Here is a 15,288-nt window from a genome sequence, read left to right as displayed (position 1 = left end):
AGGTTGTCTGTCTGTTAATGTTTTCCTCCTTTTATTTTTAAAATAAAAAAAAAGAGAAAGATTAAAAAAAATCAGGGAGTCTGAGGCAGGAGGATCACAAGTTCAAGCTCTGCCTGGGAAATTTAGCCACGTAGAGACCCTATCTCAAACTAGTTTTTAAAAATTAAATAAAAATGGTCTGGGATATAGTTCGGTATGATGGCCCTGGGTTCAATATCTAGTTCTGGGGGGCAGGACAACTAAAGTACAAAAGAGAATGTGATTTGAGTACTTAACAAGGACCAGGCAGGGCTATGGCTCAGTGACAGGGCTTGCTGAAGTCCCAAGTTTAATCTCTAGTACTTCAAAAATAACTAAAGGGGGTGCTGGGGATTTAGCTCAGTGGCACAGCGCCTGCCTGGCAAGCGTGAGGTCATGAGTTCAATTCCCAGCACCAGAAAACAAAGGAACAAACAAAAATAACTAAAGGGGAAACCACCAGATGACTGGACAAAGTGAGTCATATTTAGAAGGATTTCCTACCCAAGAACCAGGGATACCTTTCCATTTTCTGATATCCTCTTCAATCTCCTTTTTCAGAGTACTGTAGTTTTTGATGTAGAAGTCTTTTACTTCCTTCATTAGATTGATTCCTAGGAATGTCATTTTGGGGGGATGCTATTGTGAAAATTTTGTTTCCCTAATTTCTCTTTCAGTGAGATTGTTACTGTGTCCAGGAATGCAATAGACTGCTGAGGGTTGACTTTGTATCCAGCTGTGCTACTGAATTTGGCTATTAAATCTAGAAGTCTTTTGGTGGAGTTTTTGGGGTCTTCTATGTAGAGTATCATGCTATCTGCAAATAATGATAATTTAACTTCTTCCTTTCCTATCCTTATTCCTTTTATTTCTTTCTCTTATCTAATTGTTCTGTACTTGAGAACAGCTCAAGCAACTCAGCAACTTAGCGAGACTCTGTTTCCAGAACTATATTGAATAAGAGTGGTGGCAGTAGACATCCTTGTGTTGTTCCTGATTTTAGAGTAAAAGCTTTCAGTTTTTGTCCATTTAGTATGATGTTGAGGCTGGGCATGGTGGCACACTCTTGTAATCCCAGCACTCAGAAGTCTGAGGCAGGAGGATTGTTGTGAGTTTGAAGCCAGCCTGGGCTACAAAGTGAGCTCAAGGCCAGCCTGAACTGCACAGTGAGACTCTGTCCCAAAAAAGACAATAAATAAATAAATAAAAATAATATGATGTTGGCTATTGGTTTGTCATAGATGGCTTCTATCAAATTGAGATAAGGATCATATGTTCCACTTTTCTGTAGAGTTTTTATCATGAATAGGTGTTGGACTTTGTCAAATGTTTTTTCTGCATCTACAGAGATGATGATGTGGTTTTTCGGGCCGGGGATACAGCTCAGTGAGGGGCACAGCACCTGCCTGGCAAGCACAAGGTCATGAGTTTGATTCCCAGTATCAAAGAAAAAAAAGAGATTGTTGTTGTCCTTGGTCTGTTAATATGGTATATTATATTTATTGATTTGTGTATGTCAAACCATCCCTGGGATGAATCCTATTTGGTCATGGTATATGATCTTCTTGATGATTTGCTGTACTCTGCTTGCCAGTATCTTATTGAGGATTTTTACATCTATGTTCGTTAGGGAGATTGGCCTATAATTCTCTTTTGTGGTTGGATCCTTCTCTGGTTTTTGTATTAGGGTAATGCTTGCTTCCAGGAATGAATTTGGGAGTATTGCTTCCCTTTCATTTTCAACAAAGAGTTTGAGAAGTAGCAGCATCACGTCTTCTCTAAATTTCTCATAAAATTTAGCAGTGAATCTGTCAGGGGCTGGGCTTTTCTTTGTTGGTAAGATTTTACTTACATCTTCAATTTCATTGACTGATATTGGTTTATTTAGAATTTTTATATCTTCTTGATTCAGCTTTGGTAATTCATATGCATCTAGGAATCTGTCCATTTCTTCTGTGTTTTCCACCTTATTAGAAGGTTCTAGAAGTAGGTATTGATGGTCATCTGGATTTCTTCAGGATCTGTTGTCATTTCACCCTTTTCATTCCTAATTGTATGAATTGGAGTCTTTTTATCCTTTTTTTTTGGATAAAATTGGCTAAGGGTTTTTTTATTTTGTTTAATCTTTCAAAGACCAACTCTTCGATCCATTGATTCTTTGTACTGTTTTCCTCGTCTCCATTGCATTAATTTCTGCTCTGATCTTTATAATTTCTTCTCATATGAGCTTTGTGCTCGACTTGTTCTTTTTCTAGAAGTTTAAAGTTCATCATTAGGTTGTTTATTTTAACTCATTCTGTTTTTTATGATGAGGATTGGTTTCATTGCATCTTGTAAGTTCTAGTATGTTGTATTTGTATTATCATTTAATTGTAGAAACTGCCTGATTTCTTTTTTAATTTCATGTGTGACCCATTGGTTGTTCAAGGCTATTATTAAGCCAGACCTGATGGCGCAGCTGAGGTAGGAGGATCGCCATGAGTTTGAGGCCAGCCTGGGCTACAAAGTGAGTTCAAGGCCAGCCTGAACTACACAGTGAGACCTTGTCTCAAAAGGACCAAAAAAAAAAAAAAAAAAAGAGGCTGTTATTTAATTTCCATGTATTTATGAAGTTCTTGTGGTTTCTTTTGTCATTGATTTCCAATTTTGTTCCACTCTGGTCTGATAATGTGTGGGATAATTTCAATTCTTTTGCATTTACTTAAGCATGTTATTACATAAGCTAGTATGTAGTCAGTTTTGGAGACTGTCCCATATGCGGCTGAGAAGAATGTCTATTCTGATGTTTAGGTAGAACACTCTGTGCACATCTACTAAGACCCTTTGTTCAAAAGGTTGGTTCAGTTTTGATAAATCTTTGTTTTTTTGTTGTTGTGGTCTATTTATGATGGTGGGGTATTGAGGTAGCCCATTACAACTGTATTAGTGCTTACTTGATTTTTTCATGTCTGTTAATATTTGTTTTATATAGTTTGGTGTGCTGGTATTTGGTGCATATATAGTGATGATTTTTATCTTTTCCTCTTGGGTTGTTCCCTTTACAAAGATATAGTGACCTTTTTTGTCCCTCTTAATCAGTATTGGCTTGGAATCCACTTTGTCTGCAAATAGAATAGCTACCCCAGGGGCTGGGGAGCTAGATCAGTGGCATACTGCCTGCATGGAAAGCACAAGGTCCTGAATTCAATTCCTGATACAAAAAAAAAAAAAAGAATAGCTACCCCTGCTTTTTTCCTGTCATATGGTATATTGTTTTTCATCTTTTGACTTTCAGCCTATGAATTTCTTTCTGAATTGTGTGTTTCTTATATGCAGCATATTGTTGGATCTTGTTTCTTGATCCATTATGCCAGTGTTTCTTTTGATTGGGGAATTCAGACCATTCACATTAATGGTTATAACCGACATGTATTGACTTACCCTTGTCATGTTATTTTTTTGTTGTTAGTTCCTTTTCTTCCCCTCTCTTTTTAATTGCTTGCCTTGTGTTATGCTATGTGCCTAGTTGTCCCCCCAAAGCCTCATGCAGTCATGAGGACGTGCTTCTAGAGTTTGTGATTGATTCATTGTCCAGGGCTGGGATTATGGGTGTGAGTGCTACACTTGCCTTGGGGTGAGTAGCCCGCATACAATATAAGATAGGGAAAGAGGCTTGCTCTCTCTCCCCTCCCCTTTTGCTCTTGTTGCGTTTGCTGTCTACTGATGCCATAAACAGTTGCCCCTCAGCCATGCCACCCTGCCTTGAAGCCAGATGAATAGAGACCGAAACTTTCACAAACTGTAAGCTAAATAAACCCTTCCTTCCTGAATTTTGGGCATCAGGTATTTTGCCTCAGCAATGAGAGCAAAGTAATTAAGATACCTTGCCTGGTGGATTCATTTTGTGAGGGTTCACGGAGATGTAGTACTCATTATTTCTTTCTAGAATGTGCTTCAGAACATTTTGGAGTGCTGGTTTGGTGGTCATGAATTTCTTCAGGTGTTCTTTGTCACGCAAGGATTTTTTTTTTTCATGCAAGGATCTTAATTCTCCACCAATTTTGAGAGATAGTTTTGCAGGGTACATCAATCTGGGTTGGAGGTTGTTTTCTTTTAGGGTTTGAAATACTTCACTTCAACCTCTCCTTGACTTGAAGGTTTGTGTTGAGAAGTCTGCTGTGATTTTGATGGGCTTTCCTTTATAGGTGATTTGTTTCTTTTCTCTAACTGCTGTTAATATTTTGTTCTTAGGTTGAATTTCTGGAATTTTGACTATGCCTTGGTGTATAATGTTTTTGATCATGGCTGATTGGAGTTCTATATGCCTTACTTATGTGTATGTGAAATTCTTTTTCCTCCTGCCTCAACCTCCCAAGTGCTGGGACTATAGGCATGTACCACCATGCCTGCCAACAAGTTTTTTTATGTTGTTTGTGATGTCTCCTGCTTTTTCATTGACTCTGATCAATCTTATGTGATTTTTTTTTCTTTTCTTTTTGTCTTTTTGAGACAGGGTCTCACTATGCAGTTCAGGCTGAACTTGAGCTCACTTTGTAGCCCAGGCTGGTCTCAAACTTGCAATGATCCTACTGCTTCAGCCTTCTGAGTGCTGGGATTACATGTGTGCACCACCACACCTGGATTGGATTGCTTTTTCATGGTTCCCTGTTTTTTGTTTTTTGTTTTTTTTGTTTGTTTGTTTTTTGTTTCTGTCTTTTTGAGACAGGTCTCACTATGGAAGTTCAGGCTGGCCTTGAACTCATGGTGATCCTCCTGCCTCAGCCTCCTGAGTACTGCTATTACAGGCATGTGCCACCACACCTGGCTATCTCTTGCTACATTTAAGAAATCTTTCTTTTTGTGATCACTAACTGCAATCCTGCCTTCTGTATCTGACATTTTGTCCTCACATTGGCTCATCCTGCTGCATATAATTTCAATGGAATTTTTAATCTCTTGGATATATATTTGAATCTGTTTCATGGATTCCATTTTCTTTCTAAGTTGGGCATTCATGGTGTCTATCATTTTCCTAAGCTCCTCTATGGCTTTTTTAATCTGTACCTTCTCTAGAGTCACTAGCCATGTCTTTCACTATGGTCCCCATCACTATAGATATCTGAGAGATTATTTCTGTTTTGATTTTTTCTACAGCCTCATTCATCTGCTTTGTTATTTTTTTATTTTTTATTTTTTTGGTTTTTCTCCGGTACCAGGAACCGAACTCACGACCTTGCGCTTGCCAGGCAGGCGCTTTGCCGCTGAGCTAAATCCCCAGCCCCTGCTTTGTTATTTTTGCTGTTACCACTTCAGAGAGTCCAGGTGGGTGGCTTTCAAACTGTTCCACCTCATTGCCCTTTGAGTTTTCCCTTGGTCAGCTGCAAGTCTAGGATTACATCTTGCTTAAGTGCCTTCTCACTGAGAAGTAGTCATTTCTAAAGGTTCTAAACCCTAGCAATAAGCTGGGTATTTCAAGAGGCTGAGGCAGGGGTATGGTCATGAGTTTGAGGCCAACCTGGGCTACATAGTGAATTCAAGGCCAGCCTGGACTACACAGTGAGACCTTGTCTCAAAAATAAAAAAGGAAAGAAAGTGTGTGTGTGTGTGTGTGTGTGTGTGTGTGTATATATATATTTTTTTTTAATTGCTGACGGCAGATAGCTTTCTTTCCTTTTTTTTTTTTTTTAGACAAGGTCTCACTGTGTAGTCCAGGCTGGCCTTGAACTCACTATGTAGCCCAGGTTGGCCTCAAACTCATGACCATACCCCTGCCTCAGCCTCTTGAAACACCCAGATTATTGCTAGTGTTTAGAACCCTTAGAAATGACTACTTCTCAGAGATGTTTTCCAGGTGTAGCTGTGTTTTGGGTGTTGAATCTGTTGCGGTAGTCTACCTCTTCAATTTATTGGGTATGAGAAGTTGCTGCCTATTTCACCTAGCTCTTGCTTCTTTGGCACTGGCCTAAAGTATTTTTTATGACCCTTAGGCAATCTTATTCCTGGCATACTAGGAAGAACAACTGACTAGCACAATTATGTCACTTTGGTTAAAGTAGTACAGTCAACAATAACAATAGCATCAAACATAGCCTAGAAAATGACAAACTGTGGGAACTACTAATTTGGCACCTTTAACCATATTTGTGGCTATATAAGAAAATCTAAAGCCAGCCAAAAAATTGTGTGTAGTAAATATGCCCTGAATATGGTAATTTTATCCTCAAGGGAGAAAATTTTAAAGGAGTTGGGGAGGGGGAATAGAGAAAGAGAAGAGGAAGAGATTAGAAGCAAGGCTGGAGGACAAAGGAAGACCACACAAACTTTGGGAGCTGAAGAAGACTAGAGGGAAAGAGAAGGAAGACATAAAAAGAATAGAACATCAACAACAAGAAACCTAGAAACAACGTTCACGCTCATACAGAGACAAGAACAGTCAAGAAAAAAAAATAACAACCCCCCCCCAAAAAAAATCAAAAAACAAGAAAAGACAGAAAAAAGAAGAGAGGAAGAAAAAAATGTCCACGTTAGGGCATGTCTCTGCTATTGCCGGTTGCTGTCCCTGTGGGCTTCAATTCTTGCTTCAGAACCTTGCTGGGTCCCGGGGACCCACTTTCCTCCTTCCCCTCCTCATATTGCTATATTCCAGCATCTGGACACCAAATCTCAGAGAGGGTCTTTCTCTTGTGTTTGCCATTTCACCTTCTTCCCGGAAGTCTGTCATGCCCTTTTACCACTTGTCCATAGCCCATGACCTAGTGTAACTAATTAATAGTTCATTGTGTCCTCCGTCAAGGTCACCTCTCCTAAAACAACAAAAGGGCTCACTCCCCTCTCTCTCCTCTCTAGTGCTCAACTTTTCCTTGTTCAGGGTGCTCAAGCAGTCCTTCTTGAGTGCATATATAAATGAACCCACACAGTAAAGCTGGGTCCTCTGTCAAAGAGGCCGATGCATAGAGGATCCTATCAAGTTTCTTAGTTCCCAAAACAGTGCTTTAGATCGCGATGCAGGTGATACTTCAATTCTGAACCTCTCTGCATCTTTCCCAGCCACTATTCTCTTTCTCTTTCGTTTGTTATTACCGTGTCTCCGGCTGTCTGCTTCTCTGGTCTGTGTCTGTCTGCACAGGAAGCACTCAGGCTTCGGTCTGAGGTGATCGGTAACGGAAACGTTGATGCCTGTGCAAATTTAATAAAGGTCACTGACTTTTTTTGTCATTATCTCTTGTTCTCCCCTGAGTTTCTGCCTTGGACCTGATTCTTCCTCCTCATCTCTTTCTTGTGTCCAGCCTCGGACTCCTGCCAGGACCCAGGACCAGCTGCTCATGCCCCTGGGTCTTCGGATGGCCCCTACAAGGTACTTGGAGGAAAATTACCAGCCTAGGCCATTTCTTCTGATTTCCTGCTTCACCAGCCACACAGCGCTGCTGACCACATCCTCTCTCACCTTATTTATCCACTTCCTCACCAGATACGTTGCCCAGGAGTTCTCAGACCCCCAAACCTGCATGGACCCTCATTCTGGCCCTCTGCTTTACCCCCTCTTCTTACCCTAGGGTTCCTGTCCTCACCTCCCCTGTACACACTGCTCTTAGAACCATGTCCCTCTGTCTGAAGCCAGTAGTATTATTTCCTCCTGGGTCTCCAACTCCTCTTTTGCCCACAGGTGACAGTGCCGACCACAATGCTATCCAGTCACTGGTGGCCAAGTACCTGGGGGAACCTGGGGCTAGGGCCCCGAAGCCCTTCTCCAGGGTCCCAGCTCTGTGCCCTCTATCCCTTTTCTTATACTGCGGCAGATGGCCGGCAGGTGTGTCTGGCTGAAGGTGACAGGTTCCTACTGCTTCGGAAGACCAACTCGGACTGGTGGTTAGCAAGGCGCCTGGGAGCACCATCTACCTCTCAACCCATCTTTGTCCCAGCTGCCTACATGACAGAGGAAGCCATTGCTTCCCAGAGCCCAACTATTATTACACCCAGCCAATCGCTCTGGACTCCTGGTAAGTAAGCCCTAAGCTCTGCCCCATCACCTTCCTAGCTCCCTGGCTTTGGGGAATTATTGAAAGGATCCTTTTCCCCTTCGCATGTGCTGACCCCCTTATCTCCCTTGGATCAACCTCCCCTCGTCCCGCACCCCTGCAGTGGTGGTATCTGCATTCCATCGCCTCCCCCTCCTAGTTCCAAGCTTTCCAGGTCTCATGCCATTTCCACAGCCTCCGTCCGCCCTCCTTGAAGACCTAACCAGGATCACACCCCTGATCCAGGCACCCCTCATTTCTCTGTTTCTAGAGCCAAAGCTATTTCATAGCTCGCTGGAGGCCCTGCACCCACCTCAGGCACACCAGGCTCCATCTGAGCAGCCTCCTCCCCTTCCCCCCAAGATGTGTAGAAGCATCAGTGTTGCCAGTTTGAGGCCCAGCCCCCTGAAGCCCCTCCAGGACGGGCCAAGTGGAAGATCCCTCTTTGAGGAAGATGCATTGACAGAAGCCAATGCCAACATGGTGAGCCACAGCTTTTCTTCTGCATATAGTCAAAAAAATACTAGGGGTGTGGGGGGGGAACCCTATTCTGGCACAATGGCAAACAGGGCCACATCCCTGCCCCAAGGAATTCCCCTGGGAGTGCAAACTTAAATAGGATAACCCTTACTGATCCTGGCGCTGGGAAGCGCTACAAAGAACAAATGTGGTGGACGGTGGCAGAAACAGTCTTTAAAGCCACTGAACACAGAGGAAGAAGAGAGGGGTGTAACCAAATCAGGGACAGCAAGTAGCTAGAAAAGGAACGCGCTTCAGTGCAAGGTCTGAAAAAAGCCAGTGTGCTAGGCTCTTCCTCCCGACTCCCGGCTCCGGGCAGGAGGTCTCCCTTGCTCCCTCTGGCTAGCTTGGACACCAAGTCCCCTCTGGACATTGACGGCCCTTGCTCGGCCCGTTCCCTCTCTCTTTTTTGCTAGTGGGTGGAAAATAGCCTCCTGCCTCACACTCCCCTAGTGGGGTCTCCCAGCTGTCTTCTTTTTCCCTGCAGGATGTGAAGGTGGGGCACTCCCCTCAAGCCCCCCCTCACAAAAAGCCTGTTCCCCTTTCCTGCGGCTCGGGGTGGTGGTGAGGGGGTGGGGGAGGAGGGAAGTTGGCAACAGGAAGTGAAGAGAAAAGCAAAGACTGTGAGGGAGAGAATTTTTTTTTTTTTAAAAAAAGCAGCCCAGGGACTGGGGTTTGTGCCCCTGTACCTGAGTCACCCTGTCCAGGAGCTGGCGGTGAGAAAATAGTGGGGGAGAGAGGAGGAGGTGGTACAGGGGAGAAAGGGCTGGGGATGGGGATGGACAGAATAACCACCTCCTTCTTCCCCCTTTCTGACAGGCAGGACCCCAGCCTCTCATGTCCGAGCCCGCCGTGTACAGTAACTTGGTGGACCTTCGCCGCTGCCCCCGATCCCCACCCTCAGACCCTGCATGCCCCCTATTGCAGAGGCTGGACGCCTGGGAGCAGCACCTGGACCCCAACTCCGGACGCTGCTTTTACGTGAACTCACTCACCGGCTGCAAATCCTGGAAGCCTCCGCGCCGCAGTCGCGTCCCGGACACGGTGAGACCTTCCCTTCTGCCTGCCCCGTGGTCCCTCAATCTCCTCCTTTCTCCGCTGACCCTCCAGGCAGTGTGTGTTCTCTCAGACCAAAAGAAACAGTCACTTGTGAGATGGGTGTCGGGAGCAGTGAAGTGGCATCTGAATGTACCTTTACCCCCCACGCCGCCTCCCCAGGACCCTGGCTCCATGGAGGGGACACAGACCCTGAACAGGGACAATGGTGTCCTGCAGCCTCAGGCAGAGGGCTTGGGGTCTGGCACAGGGACCCTGGAACTGCCTGACCCAGAGGTGAGACCTCGTCTACCTCCCAAAAATATGCAAAAAAAAAAAAAAAAAAGCTAGCTTTTTTACTACTTTCTCTTTTATGAACGACCTTCAGTGCCCACGACACCCGCTGCCCCCTCAGGCACAGGTACACCCCTCTTTCTCCTACAGCCAGGGACCCTCAAGTTGAAGGCTCCCGTCCTTGTTTCTGCAATCCCTCCTCCAGGGGTCCCCCTGCCTGGGCCAGCGCCCCGCCCAGCTTGTGCCCTCTGCCCAGCCGCCAGCCTTGGCGCGCCGCCGAGATCCGCCGCAGCTGCTGGAAGACCCCCATGTGAGTCTCCCCATTTTGAATACGCAAAGCCTCCCCGGCCCCCACCCCCCATTCCTGCTCCTCAAAAACATCTTCCTCTTTCTGGGCATCCTCTTTTATCCAGCTCCCCCTCCCCCAGCTTTCGGGGACCTCCCTCCCGGGAGCCGCCCTGGGGACCAGGTGGGCAGCGCAGGGTGTGGGTTAGAGACCCGACTCGCCCCCTTCCCAGGAGGTGGAACAGTCGGGTCTGCTCAACGTGACCAGGATTGCTCAAGGGGGGCGCAAGCTCAGGTGAGGAGGGCCGCCTGCCCCCGCCGGGGGCGCGCTACTGGACCCCGCGGGTGCGGCCGGGGGACGCGGACGCGCTTGCACGGGTGATTCCGCCCTGACCCCCACGCCGCGGCCGCCCGCAGGAAGAGCTGGGCCCCCGCGTGGGTGGTGTTGGCGGGCAACAGCCTGGTGTTCTACCGCGAGCCGCCGCCGCCGGCGCCCTCTGCTGGCTGGGTGAGTGCGGGCGAGCGGGGCGCGGGGGCGCTGCTTCCCGCCGGCTCACCGGGACCGGGGGGCGGGGAGGGGGTGCCGACGCTGGGCAAGGTAAAGGGAGGATCGCGCGCCCCACCGCCTCGAAACCCACCGGTGCGAGGGGCGCCGGGGGCGGGGGGCAACTCCGCGGCCTCAGTTTCTCCCCTGACGGCCAGGCTCCAGCGGGTAGCCGCCCCGAGAGCAGCGTGGACCTGCGCGGGGCGGCCCTGTCTCACGGCCGCCACCTGTCCAGTCGCCGCAACGTCCTGCACGTGAGTGTCCCCGAGTCCCGCCCGTCCCCGGTCCTGCCCGCCCCGAGGGTGCGCCCCGTCTCCCCGCGGTGTGGGGCACCCCCGCGCTGACCCGAGCCGGTCTCTGCACCCCGGCAGATCCGCACGGTCCCTGGCCACGAGTTCCTGCTGCAGTCGGACCAGGAGAGCGAGCTGCGAGCCTGGCGCCGCGCGCTGCGGGCGGTCATCGAGCGGCTGGTGGGTGAGATGCGTGGGAGGCCCGGGAGAAGCTCGGGTGGGGCCGCAGCCGTGGGGAGGGGACGGCAGGAGTCGGGGTCTCCGGAGCAGGGCTGTGTCGGTGTCTCCTTGCTTCCCAGTGGGGGTGCAAAGTGGTTTTTGTCCTCTCTTGTAACTCCATACGCCGCCCCTCCTGCCCGCCCGGCTGCAGGAGCGGGAGAACCCCCTGGAGCTGCGTCTGTCCGGGTCGGGACCGGCGGAACTGGCGGAACTGAGTGCCGGGGAGGATGAGCAAGAGGAGTCCGAGCCGGTGTCCAAGCCGCTGCTGCGGTTCAGCAGCCGCCGGAGCTCCAGTACGGGCCGGGCTCCGGGACGGCGTGGCCTGGGGCTCGAAGGGAGGTCCGGAAGCGCTCTTCTTGGGCTTGGAATTGCTCTACCCACTTCCTACAGGTCGGTGTCCCGAAGGCACTGAGCAGAATCGCGTGAGGAACAAGCTAAAGCGGTTTATTGCCAAGAGACCGCCTTTGCAAAGCCTTCAGGAGCGGGGCCTGCTTCGAGGTGGGTGGTCTGAGACAGCTCTGGCCTTATGCCTTTGTGCCTGTGTGTGTGTGTGTGTGTGTGTGTGTGTGTGTGTGTGTGTCTATTTTAGTGGTATTCTTTGAGACAGGGTCTCATATGTAGTTGAGACTGGCCCGGAGCTCACCATTTAGCCTAGGCTGGCCTTGAACTCCCAAGATCCTCCTGCCTCAGCCTTCCAATTGTTTTTACAAGCACTGTTTTTAGTGTTTTTTACAATTACTTTCATGTCCCCGTCCATCGGTGTCCCCCCCCCCCCGTCCCCCCCACACACCGTACTGGGGATTGAACTCAGGACCTTGCTCGCCCGGCAGGTGCTGTGCTGCTGAGCTAAATCTCCAGCCCCTCATGTTCTTGATCTGGGCATCAGCCCATTTCACAGATGAGAAAAGTAGAGAAGGTCAAAGTAGAGCTTCCCATATAGCTATACCAGTCTCCTCAGACATTTGCTTCTTGCATTCCCATTGGTTATTGAGGGAGGGGCAGGGAGATGCCTCCTTGCCCAGGTGGGACACAGACAGCAGGAAAGCCATGGCACTTGGGGGGAAGACTTGTGCTGGAAGAGCTTCTCTGGGTGAGCTGACGCCGGCCTCCCACCTCCCCCTGCCTCCGCAGATCAGGTGTTCGGCTGCCAGCTGGAATCCCTGTGCCAGCGGGAAGGGGACACGGTGCCCGGCTTCGTGCGGCTCTGCGTTGCTGCTGTGGATAAAAGAGGTCATTTCCCCAGAGGCTGCAGACTCTCCTCCAACACGCGGCCTCCCCAGCACGGTCCCGCTGCCGTTTCTCCCTCCTGCTCGCTCAGCGTCCCTCACCGTGCACACTGTACAACGGGGTCCTTATCTGCTCCCCGCCTGCTCTCCTAGGTCTAGATGTTGATGGCATCTACCGGGTGAGCGGAAACTTGGCAGTGGTCCAAAAACTCCGCTTTCTGGTGGACAGAGGTGAGAGAGACCGTGGGTGAAGGGTGGTGCTGAGAACGCCACGCCTCTGAGTTAGGGGTGGTTCTGGGCCAGGGGCTGGAACGTGTTTCTGCCTGGACCTCCACGCTGTAGTTCCTAATCTCTTACACTTGTTGCAGAGCGGGCGGTTACCTCTGATGGGAGGTATATGTTCCCAGAACAGTCAGGGCAAGGTATGTACCTGAAAGTAGCCCTAACACTGTGGTACCCACCTCGGTCTCACGGGTTCCCCCAGGTCTTGCTCCTGGGGAAGTGGTCCCATCCCCATCTTGGCTGTTTTCTCCCCGCTATGGACTGTCATGGCCTGCCCGGGGTCTGCTTTGACTGGCTTTCTCCAGAGCTCCCGACCTCTCCTGGGTGTCTCTGGCCGTGTATGAGTCCTGAACCTGTTGAACCTCCTTTTCCCTCCAGAAGGTCAGTTAGATTTGGACAGTGCTGAATGGGACGACATTCACGTGGTCACTGGAGCCCTGAAGCTTTTTCTCCGGGAGCTGCCCCAGCCTCTGGTGCCTCCACAGCTGCTGCCTCATTTCCGTGCTGCCCTTGGTAAGGGTTGGACAGTATCTTTGATATGGGGGATGTGACTCGTGAAGAACAGAGATTCCCTTCCATCCTTTTTTTTTTTTTTTTTTTTGGTACCAGGAATCAAACTCATGACCTCAGGCTTGCCAGGCAAGCGCTTATGCCACTGAGCTATATCCCCAGCGCTCCCTTCCATCCTGGGGAGAAAAAAAATCTCATTCTAACCTCAGTTTTTTGTGTTTGGGATTTTTAAAATTTGTTTACTTTTTTTTTTTTTTGGTCTTTTTTTTGAGACAGGGTCTCGCTATGCACTTCAGGCTGGCCTTGAGCTCACTTTGTAGCCCAGGCTGGCCTTGAATTCACAAAGATCCTCCTGCCTCAGCCTCCCGAACGAACGCTGGGATTGCAGGCATGCGCCACTACACCCGTTTTTTGTTTTGTTTTGTTTTTTGAGATAAGGTCCTACTATGTAGCCCAGGCTGACCTGAAATTCTCAGTCCTCCTGCCTTCAGATTTCCAGAGTGCTGGGATTACAGGCATGTGCCACCATGTTCCCCTGTTTTGGTGAATATGTAGCGGACTGAACTGCAAAGATTCTGATGCTGTAGTTGAGCTATTTGAAAAACAAAACTGGGGGTTGGGAGTAGCTCAGTGCTAAACTGCTCGCTTAGTAGCACAAGGCCCTGGCTTCAGTCCCTAGTACAAAAAAAAAAAAAAAAAAGGCTGTGATAAATTAATGATGTAAAAATAAAATAAAACAAATTAATGACATCTTCCACGGACATAGGAAAAAAGTGTAGTGAATTTACTCACCCTACCCGTTACTCTCTCTCTAGCGCTCTCCAAATCAGAAGAGCGCCTCTCTCAAATACAAGAATTAATTGAGTCGATGCCAAAGCCCAATCATGACACTCTGCGGTACCTCCTGGAGCATTTATGCAGGTAAAGAAGACCACGCCTCTGTTTTCATGCTGGGGAGGGTACATGGGGCACACGGCAGAGACTCTGTTCAGGTGGACAGAGATAAAGAAAGTACAGTGGGCAGGAGATGTTTGTCAAAGCCCTTGCGTAGCTCGTTAGCAAATGGGAGATGGAACCAAGACAAGCCCAGGAACACTGTGACAGGAATAAGGAAAATGTTACTTTTCCCTTCCCTCTGCTTTTGCCTCTAACTGGGGCAGTGGTGATGCCGTGTTAGGCTGAGCTAGGCCTGGGTCCTCCCCTTCCGGGAGGAGATGCCCATTTGAATGAAAGCCTCCCAAACCATGGCGTGCAAGAACTCCAGGAGCCATCCCTAAAGTGGGGAGTCCAGCAGTTACTTCCCAGGTGTATCCTGCAGGTGTCCCCACTGGGCCATCTCTGTTCTCCTTGAGGCTTTGTCCTTGGTTCCTTCAGCCATAGAGCAGAGTGATCGGTTAGAACTTTTGTTTGTTTGTTTGAGATAAGGTCTCTCTATGCAGTTCAGGCTAGCCTTTAAGTCACTTTGCAGCCCAGGTTGGTCTTGAACTTGCAATGATCCTCCTGCCTCAGCCTCCTGAGTGCTGGGATTACAGGCGTGCGCCACCACACCCGGCACTAGAACTTTTTTTAAGAGTTGAAGTGGAAGCTGCTGGCTTATTTCCTCTTCCCTTGGCCTTTGCCTCCAGGGTGATAGCACACTCAGATAGCAACCGCATGACCCCCCACAACCTGGGGATTGTGTTTGGACCAACCTTGTTTCGGCCAGAGCAGGAGACATCTGACCCGGCAGCTCACGCGCTCTACCCTGGGCAGCTGGTCCAGCTGATGCTCACTGACTTCACCAGCCTCTTCCCCTGACTCGGGCAAAGAGGAGGAAACGTTTCCTAAGGATCTGTTGGGTGACTTAGGGGTGGGGAGCAGGATGTTGTTTTAAGAACATTCCTATAAAACCCTGTCTCCCAGTGACGTCCTCCATCTTCCTGGGTCTGATGTGAGGGCTTAGGGTCTGGTAAGGGAACTTTCTGAAGAGGAGAGTGGGGTTGGGTGTGGTGGCACACGCCTGTAATCCCAGCACCCGGGAGGCTGAGGCAGGAGGATCCTTACAAGTTCAAGACCAGCCTGGGCTACAAAGT

General features: G+C 48.9%; 1 protein-coding gene and 1 long non-coding RNA gene across 8 annotated transcripts in view; one reads left to right on the top strand and one right to left on the bottom strand.

Annotated features, from left to right (window-relative positions):
- LOC106149955 overlaps positions 1–9,615 on the bottom strand; it is a 14,314-nt gene extending 4,699 nt beyond the window's left edge. Inside the window, exons 1-2 of the long non-coding RNA XR_001236448.1 lie at positions 9,527–9,615; positions 7,078–7,173 (exon numbers count right to left, since the gene is read on the bottom strand). This is a non-coding gene — a long non-coding RNA (uncharacterized LOC106149955). The remainder of the gene's footprint in view (positions 1–7,077; positions 7,174–9,526) is intronic.
- Positions 7,204–15,121, top strand: Arhgap9 (Rho GTPase activating protein 9). 7 transcript variants are annotated; one of them, XM_005397379.2, is made up of 18 exons: positions 7,205–7,351; positions 7,661–7,994; positions 8,284–8,495; positions 9,351–9,575; positions 9,750–9,863; positions 10,066–10,170; positions 10,379–10,440; positions 10,563–10,653; positions 10,848–10,943; positions 11,061–11,159; positions 11,350–11,491; positions 11,589–11,696; positions 12,330–12,428; positions 12,578–12,655; positions 12,793–12,846; positions 13,085–13,219; positions 14,032–14,137; positions 14,842–15,121. In XM_005397379.2, exons 2-18 carry the CDS (start codon positions 7,679–7,681, stop codon positions 15,011–15,013), a joined length of 2,214 nt encoding a protein of 737 aa, XP_005397436.1. In that variant the 5' UTR covers positions 7,205–7,351; positions 7,661–7,678; the 3' UTR covers positions 15,014–15,121. The 7 variants fall into 7 exon arrangements, with proteins under 7 accessions (XP_013376334.1, XP_013376333.1, XP_005397436.1 ...); XM_013520880.1 differs by having other exon boundaries at positions 7,204–7,351; positions 9,459–9,863; XM_013520879.1 differs by having other exon boundaries at positions 7,204–7,351; positions 9,351–9,863.
- The last annotated feature ends 167 nt before the right edge of the window (positions 15,122–15,288 follow it).

The sequence above is a fragment of the Chinchilla lanigera genome, unplaced genomic scaffold, assembly GCF_000276665.1.
Source record: "Chinchilla lanigera isolate Chin_1 unplaced genomic scaffold, ChiLan1.0 scaffold00057, whole genome shotgun sequence".
Classification (NCBI taxonomy): Eukaryota; Metazoa; Chordata; class Mammalia; order Rodentia; family Chinchillidae; genus Chinchilla; species Chinchilla lanigera.
The sequence above is the reverse complement of the archived record's forward strand: the minus strand, read 5'-3'. Positions and strand labels throughout refer to the sequence as shown.